At 38.2% G+C, this 13,819-nt stretch overlaps 2 protein-coding genes across 29 annotated transcripts in view; both read left to right on the plus strand.

Moving 5' to 3' along the window:
* Positions 1-13,819, plus strand: part of LOC132127880 (protocadherin alpha-C2-like) — a 149,848-nt gene that overhangs the window by 118,835 nt on the left and 17,194 nt on the right. For 2 of the 28 annotated variants that reach the window (XM_059540096.1, XM_059540108.1), the window contains exon 1: positions 6,141-8,756. The exons of the other annotated variants lie outside the window; for them this stretch is intronic. In XM_059540096.1, the coding sequence (XP_059396079.1) occupies positions 6,321-8,756 (2,436 nt within the window). In that variant the 5' untranslated portion in view covers positions 6,141-6,320. Of the gene's footprint in view, positions 1-6,140; positions 8,757-13,819 lie in introns of those variants that run through there. 28 annotated transcript variants of the gene reach the window in all.
* LOC132126946 (protocadherin gamma-C5-like) lies at positions 992-3,640 on the plus strand. The gene has a single exon (XM_059538575.1). The coding sequence runs from the start codon at positions 1,106-1,108 to the stop codon at positions 3,638-3,640; it is 2,535 nt and encodes an 844-aa protein (XP_059394558.1). The 5' UTR covers positions 992-1,105.

Below are 13,819 nucleotides of genomic sequence, written 5' to 3' on the forward strand. Positions count from 1 at the left end.
ATTTGATCATTTCGTTGGGAACAGTGTCACTTTTATCTATTTTGACATTGTTCACGTTGATTGTGAAATGCGTAAGAAGCAGCATCGGAAGTTCAAGCTGCTGTGTCAGGCGAACCGATTCTGAATACAAGAACCCCAACAGAAACCTGCAGATTCAGCTCAACACTGACGGGCCCATTAAGTATGTGGAGGTTCTGGGAGGAGACATGATGTCTCAGAGTCAGTCCTTTGGCTCCTATCTCTCTCCAATGTCAGAATTCAGTGATCTCACCCTCGTTAAACCCAGCAGCACCACAAACTTTACAGACACACTAAACGTGCTTGACGCGTCGTTACCAGACAGCGCGTGGACGTTCGAGAGCCAACAGGTGAGACTTTTATATTCAGAGCTGTCATTTATATCTAAATACAAATATTTAAATCGCACGATGTTTTGCGACTTCACATGCATATTTATACATTTATCATTCTACAGATATAAGGAAAGGCAGCTTTGTGTTTTTGAGCGTGCGTGTCTTTATTTGGGCTAAAGGGTAATGAAAACAGATCATTGAGCAAGGTTCAGCACCACAACTGTGGACAGCGACACGATGGAAACGTTAATTGTTTGCTCAAATAGAATGCAATTTACTTACTAAAGAGTTGTTGAGATTTGAGATTTTTATTGGTCGATAGTGACCGCAGCTAGTACATTTTAAGATAATGATTTATTTTGCCCTTTTTTCAGATTTTAAAGTACCATTTTGTGGATACATGACTATATTTTCTACTGAAAAGGAGTAACATATGCTTTTTTATGTTAAAAAGACATGTATGCACGCCCACATACTGTGTGTGTGTCATACATACAGAACTAACATCTTACAACATTTTCAACAAAAAGGTGCATGTTCGCCTTTAAAAGAGACTCATTCCTCTATTGGGCAGCAGCGCACTGAGCTCAGCGCCAATGAGGTGCGAGACTATGCAAAGGGATCTACTCCCTCCCTCGTCAGGAAAGGGCTACAATGAGTGATAGTAGCTGTAGAGAAGGAGAATAGACTCGCGGTTATGATGCTGATCACCACAAAACCAACCCCTCGATCCAAACGGATTTGCGATTTTAATGAAAAAAGAAAAAACAGGTTTTTGTCTGGATATATGCGAAGCACTCATTGATGGAAACGTTCAAATTACTGTGGAAATGAGACCCATTCGAGTGTGGAAACAGGCAGCGCTTTGGCTGTTTGTTTTCTCTCTATTACGGAATACAGTTGGAGCTCAAATTCGATACACTATACCAGAGGAACTAAAAGAAGGTTCTGTTGTTGGAAACATAGCAAGGGACATTGGTCTAGACATTTCTGACATCGCCAATCGTAAGTTACGGATAGCCTCTGATTCTAGTACGCAGTATTTCAGTGTGGATACAAGGAACGGTGAGCTGATAGTCAATTGTAGAATAGATAGAGAGGTGCTCTGTGGACAAAGCGCCAGTTGTCTGATGCCATTACAACTGGTTATAGAGAATCCACTGCAGTTATATCGTGTTAATATAGAAATACAAGATATAAATGACAATGCACCGAATTTTCACACAAAAGACAGCATTTTGAAAATAGCTGAATCAGTAGCGTTGGGCGCTAAGTTCCCATTTGAAAGTGCCGAGGATTTAGATGTCGGTAGCAACAGTCTGAAATCCTACGCTTTGAGTAATAACGCCTTTTTCCGTTTAAATGTGAAAACTCTTGAAGATGGTAAGAAAGTACCAGAACTGATAGTTGATAGACCACTCGATCGAGAGAAACAATTTGTACATAAGCTCATTTTAACAGCATTAGACGGTGGCGATCCTGTAAAATCAGGAACTATTATGATACAAGTAATTGTTCAAGATACTAATGACAATGAGCCGAAATTTGAACAATCGCAATATAAAGCATATGTGCAGGAGGGTACGACATTTGGTTCAAGTGTCTTAACCGTGAAAGCCACTGATTTAGATGAAGGTCTAAACGGCGAAATACAGTATTTTTTCGGTGCACGTACACCAGATAACGTGAGGAAATCTTTTAATATCAATTCTGAAACCGGAGAAATCACAGTGATTGGAAAACTTGATTACGAATTAACAAAATTATACACGTTTGATGTCTGCGCTAAAGACAAAGGAAGCCCAGAGCAGGAGGGCCATTCTTCAGTGATGCTGCACGTCATTGATGAGAATGACAATATTCCTGAAATTATTTTGACATCTTTACCAAGCCCTGTGTCAGAGAATGCAACAGTCGGTACAGTCGTAGCTTTAATCAACGTTAAAGATTTGGACTCGGGTGATAATGGCAAAGTAAATCTTACCATCTCCACTCGTTTTCCTTTTAAACTAAAACCAGCATTTGACAATCACTATTCTTTGGTGACTAGCTCACTTTTGGACCGTGAAGCTAATTCAGAATATGACATAAAATTAGTAGCTTCAGATTCTGGTGGACCATCTTTAAAATCTACGAAAACTGTAAATGTAAAAATACTTGATGTGAATGACAACCCTCCAGTATTCTCACAGCCCTCGTATACAGTGTACATAAAGGAAAATAGCCCGCCAGGTGCTTCATTGTTTTCTGTATCTGCATCTGATATTGACCAAGACAAAAACGCAATACTGAGTTATTCAATCCTCGATTTAACTTCAAATCAATTTCCAGCATCATCTTATTTTTATATAAACTCTGAAAACGGAACTATTTACACCATGAGCTCTTTTGATTATGAAAAAACGAAACTGTTCAGCATTGCAGTGCAGGCTAAAGATCATGGCTCTCCGCCCCTGAGTAGCAATGCAACTGTTCATGTGTTTATTTTGGACCATAACGATAATGCACCTGCTGTCGTTTACCCGTCCACATCCATGGGGTCTGTCTCTCATCAGAGGATGCCCCGTTCTGCTAAAGCAGGACATCTCGTTACTAAGGTAACAGCAGTGGACGCGGACTCGGGTCATAACGCCTGGCTGTTCTACAGGCTCGCGGAGGCCACGGACGCGTCTCTGTTCAGTGTCAATTTACATACGGGAGAGGTGAGGACTAAACGCGCTGTTTCAGAGCACGACGACTCCTCTCAGAGACTGCTGATAGAAATAAAGGATAATGGAGAACCGATCCAGTCCACCACAGTCACAGTGGATATACTGATAGAGGACGGCTTTCATGAGCCAATCTCAGACTATAGAGAGAAAACGATCGAGCCCAATAAGAAAACTGGAAAAATTACATTATATCTGATCATCTCTTTAGCTTCAGTGTCATTGTTGTGTCTATTGACGTTTTTCATCTTACTGGTGAAATGTGCCCGAGGCAGTAGAAGCTGCTGTATCAGGAGGACAAACTCTGAATACAAGAACCCCAACAGAAACCTGCAGATCCAGCTCAACACTGACGGGCCCATTAAGTATGTGGAGGTTCTGGGAGGAGACATGATGTCTCAGAGTCAGTCCTTTGGCTCCTATCTCTCTCCAATGTCAGAATTCAGTGATCTCACCCTCGTTAAACCCAGCAGCACCACAAACTTTACAGACACATTAAACGTGCTTGACGCGTCGTTACCAGACAGCGCGTGGACGTTTGAGAGCCAACAGGTGAGAAACAGAATAATGCTTCATTAACACAGCATAAATAAACATTTTTGTGTGTTTTTCGTTTCTTTTAGAAACAAAAACATAATTTAAGATACACGCGTTATGGTGGGCATGCTTGGAAATGTGTGTGTGTGTGTGTGCGCGCGCGCGCGCGCGCGTTTTTTTATTTAATTTTTTGTCTGCTTTTTCCCCACACCATATTTATAATTTCGAAACGAACTCCCTTTGGACTGGACAGCTCCCGTAACGATGTGACGTTATCATGGGCGCCGTATAGGGGGGAAAAGTTAGGACAATTCCAGGGGGCCCAACAAATAGGTAAAAACTAATTTAAAATTTTGATTATATTATACACTATATAAACCATCATCTTTGAGTATATTTCAAATAATAATAAAATGAATGATTTTGGTAATAAAACTTAAATATCACCATTGGCCAAATAATAAAACATTCATATTGACCGACCACCCCCCTGTATCTGCATGAAATGGTTTGGTCCTGCCTTAGCGCACTCATCAGTGACGGTGTTTAGTTAGTTGCAGACAGTCAATAATGCACGGCGCGCTAGCAGTGATGATTTCGTTAACGAAGACAGCGACGAAATATATTCGTTGACGAACATATTTTATGTGACTAAGATTAGACGTTGATGAGCAAAAAATAAGTGGGGGGGCCGTTTGTATATCTAGTCAGTACAACAGCCGCAGTGGATGGATAGACTAATAAAACGCGAACTAGCGACCTGAAACAATGGCCTCAGCACCCGAAGTGGCAGGGATTAGGTGACCAGACGTCCCGTTTTTCCCGGGAGTCAAAATTCGTTGTCGATTAACTTAAAGTTAGTGAAGGCGGGATAGGCGGAATCACGCTGATAAAAGTGCTCTCTGTCGCGCGCGCGCTCCACTCCCTCAGTTCTCAGAGCTCAAATACACACACAGCAGTCCAAATGTTTATCGTGTAGACTAGAGTATCTCACGTAAATACAGTAGGTTATGGATTAAGTGAACGTGAACAGGTGTGTGAAAACTGAACGTGTGTCAGTATTTAATGCATGCCTTCCGTCTTAAAAGGACAGCATTCCAAATCAAATACCTATGTCATTAATTTTAACCAACAAAATATGTTAAATAAATGTATACATATTAAATAAAACCTACAGCATCTGAAAAATGAGTTTAATTTGTATCTCTATTGTATTTGTCTTATTGTGCTTCTTTAATATATATATATATATATATATATATATATATATATATATATATATATATATATATATATATTCGCTATTGTACAAGTTGCTCCTTTTTCACTTCTGTTAAATGGATAGTTCACCCAAAAATGAAAATTGTCATAATTTATTCAAGATTTTTTCAAATGTATTCCTTGATTCAAATTTCTCATAAATTTAATTGATTTGGTCTAAAGAGAGAACAATTAATGATTAGTTTAATTTGAAAACTACATATAAATTAGCTACCACTGTGTTAATGACTTAGCATCATTCCAGGGACTCCATGTAGGCATAAGTGCCTTTCATCCTGTTACAACTTGATGAACCACTGAAACGATTTTGGAAACATTATTTTAAGGTAAAAAAATGTTACATAGTGTTTATTTTAAGGACATTTTTATGGTGGCTTTTAATCTTGCATCAAATAGTGAACTGCATCTGTATGCAGACTTGCATTAACAAATCACCAGCAGTAAATATTACTAGTACTAGTACTGAACTACAAGCAGCAAGACAGTTGCAAGCCTTTGATTAGAGTTTTGTAAAATTTTGATGGGACAGTTAGATCCTAGAGATGTGGTGACAACAGCTGCGCAGAGGGGGCCCAATTATATTTTTTGGTCATGGGGCCCAAAATTCCTGACAGCGCCCCTGGACGTTATACAGTTTAGGGTGCGATTTTGGTTTTCTTAGGCATTGTTTGGCTGGTAAACAAACAAACAAATAAATAAATAACATCAATAATAATAATAATAATAATACGAATAAAAACGTTTTTAATTGGAAACTGTATTTCCTCGTCACAGAAATGTAGATCAAAACGGTTAATGCCAAAAGTTTACATAACGTGTGTATACATACATACACACACACATACATACATATATATATATATATATATATATATATATATATATATATATATATATATATATATATATATATATATATATATATATATATATATATATATATATGTGTGTGTGTGTTCTAATAATTCCCTTACTGAGAAAATAAATTACACTTGCTCATATACCTGTAATGCTCAAATCCTACCTTGTTACTTTAAGGTTGTTTTGCATGCAGAAGCTTTTTTCCCGTCTAAGCTGACGGGAAATAAATCTCAGACTAACATAGTTTAGAGCAAATTTGTCCATTGGATGCTGTAACACAGGCAACAGAGGGCTGGTTATGCCTTCAAGAACAGCAACACATCTATTGGATGAGTGAGCGTTGAGCTCTGTACCAATCCTGCTTCAGACGTACAAAGGGATCTACTCCCTCCCCCAGCCAGAGAAGGAGTACAATGATGAGAGCTGTAGAGCGAGAGGAAACGTAAACGCTTTATGAGGCTGATCACCACAACGAGAATGGGCTGGGTACACGTTTATTTGATATTGGAAAATAACATTCGGTTTTTATGAGGATGTAAAAAGAAGATTTGTAAATGGGAATAACAAACGCAGCAGAGAAATGAGGCACAGGAAGATCGGAGGGTGGAAATGGGCAGCGCTTTTGCTGTTCGCTTTCTCTCTATTGTGGAATACAACTGGAGCTCAGATTCGCTACACAATTCCTGAAGAGTTAAAGGAAGGATCTATCGTTGGGAATATCGCGAAGGATCTTGGTTTTGACATTTCAGATATTGCCGAGCGTAAGTTACGAATAGCATCTGAGTCGAATAGACAGTATTTTAGTGTAGATTCAGAGAAGGGTGATCTGGTAGTTAATGGCAGAATAGACAGAGAGACGCTCTGTGGACAAAGCGCCAGTTGTCTAATGCCAGTGCAGATCGTTATTGAGAATCCGTTACAGTTACATAAAGTTGAGATAGATATACAAGATATAAATGACAATGCGCCAGGCTTCCACAGTAAAGAGGGAATATTAAATATTTCTGAATTAACTGCTCCAGGCGCACGTTTTACCCTTGAAAGTGCCGAGGACCTCGATGTTGGAACTAACAGCCTGAAGTCATATTCATTAAGCAATAACATTTTTTTCCGTCTAAATATAAAAACTAGCAAAAATGGTGTCCAAATACCAGAACTAGTTCTCGATAAACCTCTAGACAGGGAGAAACAGGCAATGCACCACCTAATACTGACAGCTCTAGATGGCGGTAATCCAGCAAAATCTGGAACGTCTGTATTGCAAATATCTGTTCAGGATTTTAATGACAACGAACCAAAATTTGAAGTAGCTGCATATAAATCATCTGTTCTAGAAAGCGCCGTTGTTGGTTCAAGTGTTCTCAAAATAAAGGCAACAGATTTGGATGACGGTCTTAATGGTAAAATACAGTATTTATTTGGTGCACACACCCCCGAACTTGTAAGGAACGTTTTTAGGGTGAACGCTGAAACCGGTGAAATAACAGTATACGGAAAGCTAGATTATGAGGCTAAAAAGTCATATACGTTTGATGTGTGTGCTAAAGACAAAGGGAATCCAGAGCTCGAGGGACAGTCGTCGGTTCAAATAGATATCATAGATGAGAATGACAATCCTCCAGAGATTATACTGACATCGTTACCTAGCCCTGTGCCTGAAAATGCAACGGTGGGAACTGTGGTGGCTTTGATTAACGTCAAAGATTTGGACTCCGGTAATAATGGCAAAATCGAGTTAACTGTCTCTCCAGATGTTCCCTTTAAACTGAAGCCATCTTTTGATAACCACTATTCGTTGATAACTGGCTCATTATTAAACTGTGAGGTTCATTCTGAATATAATGTAGAAATACTGGCCATGGACTCCGGTGTCCCACCCTTAAAAACTATGAAGACGGTAAATGTTAAAATACTTGACGTGAATGACAACCCTCCAGTGTTCTCACAATCCTCATATAGCGTTTACATAAACGAGAATAATCTGGCAGGTGTTTCGTTGTTTTCTGTATCTGCGACTGATATTGACAGAGACAAAAATGCCATACTCACTTATTCAGTTCTGGATTTAAGTTCGAATCAATTTCCAGCATCATCTTATTTTTATATCAACTCTGAGAATGGTACCATTTACAGCATGAGCACATTTGATTATGAGAAAACTAAACTATTCAGTATTGTAGTGCAGGCTAAAGATCATGGCTCTCCATCTCTGATCAGCAACGCCACAGTTCATGTGTTTATTTCGGACCAGAACGATAATGCACCTGCTGTCATTTACCCGTCCACATCCATGGGGTCTGTCTCTCATCAGAGGATGCCCCGTTCTGCTAAAGCAGGACATCTCGTTACTAAGGTAACAGCAGTGGACGCGGACTCGGGTCATAACGCCTGGCTGTTCTACAGGCTCGCGGAGGCCACGGACGCATCTCTGTTCAGTGTCAATTTACATACGGGAGAGGTGAGGACTAAACGCGCTGTTTCAGAGCACGACGACTCCTCTCAGAGACTGCTGATAGAAATAAAGGATAATGGAGAACCGATCCAGTCAACCACAGTCACAGTCGATATACTGATAGAGGACGGCTTTCATGAGCCCATCTCAGACTATAGTGAGAAAACTATCGAGCCCAACAAGAAAACTGGCAAAATTACATTATATCTGATCATCTCTTTAGCTTCAGTGTCATTGTTGTGTCTATTGACGTTTTTCATCTTACTGGTGAAATGTGCACGAGGCAGTAGAAGCTGCTGTATCAGGAGGACAAACTCTGAATACAAGAACCCCAACAGAAACCTGCAGATCCAGCTCAACACTGACGGGCCCATTAAGTATGTGGAGGTTCTGGGAGGAGACATGATGTCTCAGAGTCAGTCCTTTGGCTCCTATCTCTCTCCAATGTCAGAATTCAGTGATCTCACCCTCGTTAAACCCAGCAGCACCACAAACTTTACAGACACACTAAATGTGCTTGACGCGTCATTACCAGACAGCGCGTGGACATTCGAGAGCCAACAGGTGAGAAACAGAATCATAATTTAGTATCACTGTTCGCATCAGTATTGAGATTAGGGTTGATATATTGTTGAAACTTGGTATTGCGTCTTAAAGCCACGCTAATACAGCACTCGTTTCTAAGTGTGTCTGTATGTATGTATGTATGTGTGTATGTGTGTGTGTGTGTTTGTGTGTGTGTGTTTGTGTATGGAAATATGTGTTTGTGTATGAAATATTTTTGTAATAATTCATTGGCCCAGAGTCAATTATTCCGCTTATACTACGGTTACTACACCTCAAGACATCTATCAGATGATATATTTAAAGGAATTCTTCCGGTTTTTGTACTGAAATCGCTATGGGCTAGCATATCTACTACTGTGAGTAGGATAATTTCTTCCGCATTCCATCCAATGTCATTTTAAGACTGGAAATGGAGGCTTGAGGCGTTGATGTCATTCTAATGCAGTTATTAATGAAGTTATTAGCAAGAGAGCGAGAGTGACAGAGACAAAAAGAAAGAGAAAGAAAGATTTGATTTTTAAACAAAGCTTTATTTACCATTAACCAAATCACACATTATTCTATGAATTCACATCATAATTTGTTAGAGAAAAAAAAAATTCATTTAAAAACAAAAACATAACTCATCATCATCAATTTTACACAGACCTTTCCGACTACACCATTTCATTTTAAAAGTACAAAGATCACACATAGCTTTGTAAAATCTGAAATCAATCAAAATTCTTACTTTAAGTAACGATTTAAAAACAAAAACAACAACAACAACATTCTCTATTTTGTTTTTCCTACTCATGTATATTGCCAACTTTGCTTGTCCCAAAATAAAATTCAACAATTGAAAAACAACTCGCTTTTTTTGATCATATTTAAAACCAAAAATAAAAGTTTCAGGATAAAAACACTCTTTAAACTTATTACACATTCTTTCTACCATCTCAAACAAAGGTCCAAGTCTGATACATTGCATGAAAGCATGAAACACAGTCTCTTTTTTTAAACAAAAAGGACAACCAGAGTTATTCTTTGGATCTAAAACTGAAATAAAATTAATTATAATTATTTATATATATAATTATTAATTAAAATTTCCTCCAACATCAATTTTTCTTCGTCCGTAAACACTTCTTTCAATTTATTCAGATAACGAGAAACTGAACGAACAGATCGAATTCCAAGCTTTTCAGTAAATGTTTCTACATTCTGAAAAACAGGCCCAGTTAAACACAATAAATGTTTTAAAACATAAACTCCTGAGTCTTGTAAACTCCTACTAAATCCTGGTAGGAAATTAGGTGCAGAAAAATTTATCTTGCCTTAAGTATAAGGGGTTCATTCAGTAACCAAAAAATTGAGAGAAAATTTTCAGTCCTTTGAATGTGAAAAAGACTCCAGATCGTAAAAAGATGTTGATAAAAAAACGGCATTTTCGAGAGATCCAAACACTGAGGGTTCATTAGGAAAAGAGATAAGTCCATTCCGATGTTTCCAACAGTCTTAAGTAGGGCACAACTGATTGCCCTCCAACTCACATTCATCGGTCCATCAAGAAGTCTTTGTAAAATATGCAGCCAGAAAGCTGCAATCCTGCTCTGTAAGTGAATCAAACCCTGGCCTCCTTCTTCCTTAGGTAGAAATAAAATACTCTGTGGAATCCAGTGAAGTTTGTCCCGAATTTCAGCTATTAGCTTCACAGGAGGATCAATACAAACCAATCTGTGGCATAAAAGAGAGGCAACCAAATTATTTACAATAAGATCCCCCTTTTTCGGAAGGAGAGTAACTACTGCCCTTCGGCAACTCAACGGCAGCCCACCCTTCAGCAAACTGTTGTTGAATACCTCTAGCAGGTCAGCTCCTAAATCCGACCAGAAAACCTTCAGAAAGTCCACTGGAAGCCCATCTATACCTGGAGCTTTCCCAGACTCCATCTCATGGAGTGACTTATACAGCTCTCCCAGGGTTAGGCTACATTCCAGTTCTTCACTGGACTCCTCTGAGATATTTGGTAAATCCTCTAGAAAAGGAGATTTTCCTTTATTTTCCGGCTTAAGTTCACTTTTGTACTGGGATTGATAAAAACTCGTTGCTACATCACGAATCTGTCTGGGATTATATAACAAGTTTTCATCCTCAGAAAGTAGGGCATGAATTAAACGTTTCTGCCCATTTTTCTTCTCATGACCAAAGAAATACTTGGAAGGTGCATCCATCTGATCAATGTTTAAAAAATTTGCACGAATTAAAGCACCTTGTGCCTTAAACTCTAATAGTTCTTTAAGTTCATTTTTTTTCCTAAAACAAGTTTCCAAAATATTACTATCACCCGAGGACTGATACAACTTTTGTAAATCTATTAATTGTTTTTCACGAAACTCTACAGAACTATTAAATTCTTTTGTAACATTTCGAGTATATTGTTGTGTCAATTGCTTTATCTGTACCTTTCCATAATCCCACCATTGCTCTAAGGATTTACAAGACATTTTCGTTTCTTTAAAATATTTCCCAAAAAATTTTAAAGATTCTATAAATAATTTATCATTTAAAAGACTTGTGTTAAAATGCCAATAAGCACTTTTAGATTTTACTGAATTTAAAATAAACTTACAACTTACCATACTATGATCAGTAAAAGACAAAGGTGTGATAAAGCATTTAAATAAATTCATGTTTAAATACATAAAATCTATCTAATCTTGCCAGTGATATATAATTATCACGCATGTGGGCCCATTTGTATTGTTTTTCATTACCATTTTTCATTCTCCAAATGTCACATAAATCATATTTCTCAATCAGATGAATTAACCTCTTACATGAGGCCATATGTGGTTCAACATGATTTCTGTCCATATCCAACTCAGTACAATTAAAACCACCGCCCAAAAAGAGAAAATCTTCAGAACTGCAATCTTTTAGTGTTCCACAAAGAGTATCCAAAAAAAGCAATCTTTCTATTGGTGCCGTTGGAATATAAACACAAATAAAAACACAATTTTCATAAGAAGCTCTAACTTTTAACAGTCTGCCTTTTACAACTTCAACTACATCATACGAAGTTGGTTTACAATTTTTATTAAATAAAACTCTAGCCACTCTACCACTTATATTTGAATTATGACTTAGAACAGATAATCCACTAAATTCTTTCATCCAGTCAACCTCATTCTCCACACTACTATGAGTTTCCTGTAAAAAAGTTGTCAATATTTTTCTGTTCAATTTCCTCAAAAATGTGTGCTCTTTTTTCACATTTTTTGCCCCATTAACATTCATAGATGCAATATGAATTTCATTCATAATGAAGGCAAAGAAAGAGAAAAAAAAGCAATGAGCCTGTGCTCCAACAAAAAACGACCATATAGGTCGTTTGTGCAAGCATTTATTACGACCTATATTTACGTTTTAAAGTTAAGCGCCCTCTAGCGGGCGTAAAAAATAATGACAGTATCGCTTTGTGTCTGTCGTCATCGATTGACGTATAACGTCATTACCAATCAAAATGCACGTTTATTTAAATGCAATGTGTGGGTGTTTTACACCGATCTCACAGTATTTCCTACATATTTTACTAGGTGGCTTATTCGTTCGAATGACCACACCTAACCCCACCCCTAAACCTAACCCTAAATTATGATTTATTGAGCATATACATTTTCGTGCACATCCGTTCCCTGCGATCGAACCCATGATAGCATGATTACATATCAAGGTATAACGCAACAATCTACTAACCGAGCTACACGAAACGCAAACCAGAGGGCAAATAAAAGAATACAAAACATTAATATGAAAACGACTTTTGCCGATAGGGGTGCAATTGTAGTATACGCTCTGATGGGTCGTATTTCAGGGATTTGGACAAACGACCTATACAAGCGTATTGGTTAGAGGACAGGTAGTTCTTTATTGGTAAATGAATCACTAGCCATCCACATCTTTGCCCGGTCCACAAATTGTTTTAAATCAGGAAAATATTCTTGCACTTTTACACCTCTTTTATTTTTTGTTGACCTGAGAAACAATTTAATGTCCTCAAGATCATAACTCCGTATATTAAATTCACCCTGAGAAAAAACCTCACTGCATTAAGACGAATCACTGTCACTTTCCGTATCTTGAATATCCTCATCACGTAGTTCAGTTGTCTTACTGATTTTTACATCTAGCACTTTATTTTTCATTTTTCTTTTTTCCGGTGTCTTAAAGGAAAACTGCTCTTGTTCTGGTGTCAACTGTGCTTCTTCAGCCATTACACTGATTTGAAAACCTTCACTATTTGCTTTTTTGCTTTCTGAAGGATAAACCACCCTATCAGAAACACTTAAAACACTACTTGTGGGTAAATTCTTAGGAATTGGATCCGCTTGCTCAATCTGAGATGGAGCTATTTCAGCCTAAATTTTATGGAATAAAATCACTGTCAAAAGTAATCGTACGTAATTCAAAACATTTGTGTGTAACAAAAGGTGGTACATTAGAAATAATTAACTTTTTCGCTGGCATAGAAAGTGGTAGAACTGAAATAAATTCCCCATCAATGACAATTCCCTGCTCAACCAACTCATTTGCCTTGTCTACACTATCTAGGAAAACTACCGTCGCATTGTTCATTCTATACGCGGACAAAACGCTAGAATGTCCAACTAACTCTCCAATGGCCAAACAACATGCCTCAATGCTCACAGCTCTCGCAACCTTAATTCCGTGGCGTCTCGTGAGTGTATTCAACACCTGTGTTTGTTGGGCCGCCATGCCTCCGACTGACGGACAGCACACGACCCTCCAAATAACTAAAACAAATAACAAATAACAAAACAGACAACAAAAATAAGAAATAAGCAGAAAAAGAGAGAAAACGATTTCCACTCACACCACCTGCTCTGCACCACGCGCCCACACCCTCGCTCAAACAGTCACACCGGAAGTGTGTGTGTGTGTGTGTGTGTGTGTGTGAGAGAGAGAGAGAGAGAGAGAGAGAGAGAGAGAGAGAGATTGTGTGAATTAGGCTACCTCTGTGTGACCCTCAAAAGTGTTCTTCGTCTCTAAACAGCGCT

The sequence above is a fragment of the Carassius carassius genome, chromosome 45 (genome assembly GCF_963082965.1).
Source record: "Carassius carassius chromosome 45, fCarCar2.1, whole genome shotgun sequence".
NCBI classification, from domain to species: Eukaryota; Metazoa; Chordata; class Actinopteri; order Cypriniformes; family Cyprinidae; genus Carassius; species Carassius carassius.

Bases quoted from the DNA above. Each gene is read 5' to 3' on its own strand.
- LOC132126946 (XM_059538575.1), top strand. From the start codon at position 1,106: ATGAAAAAAGAAAAAACAGGTTTTTGTCTGGATATATGCGAAGCACTC.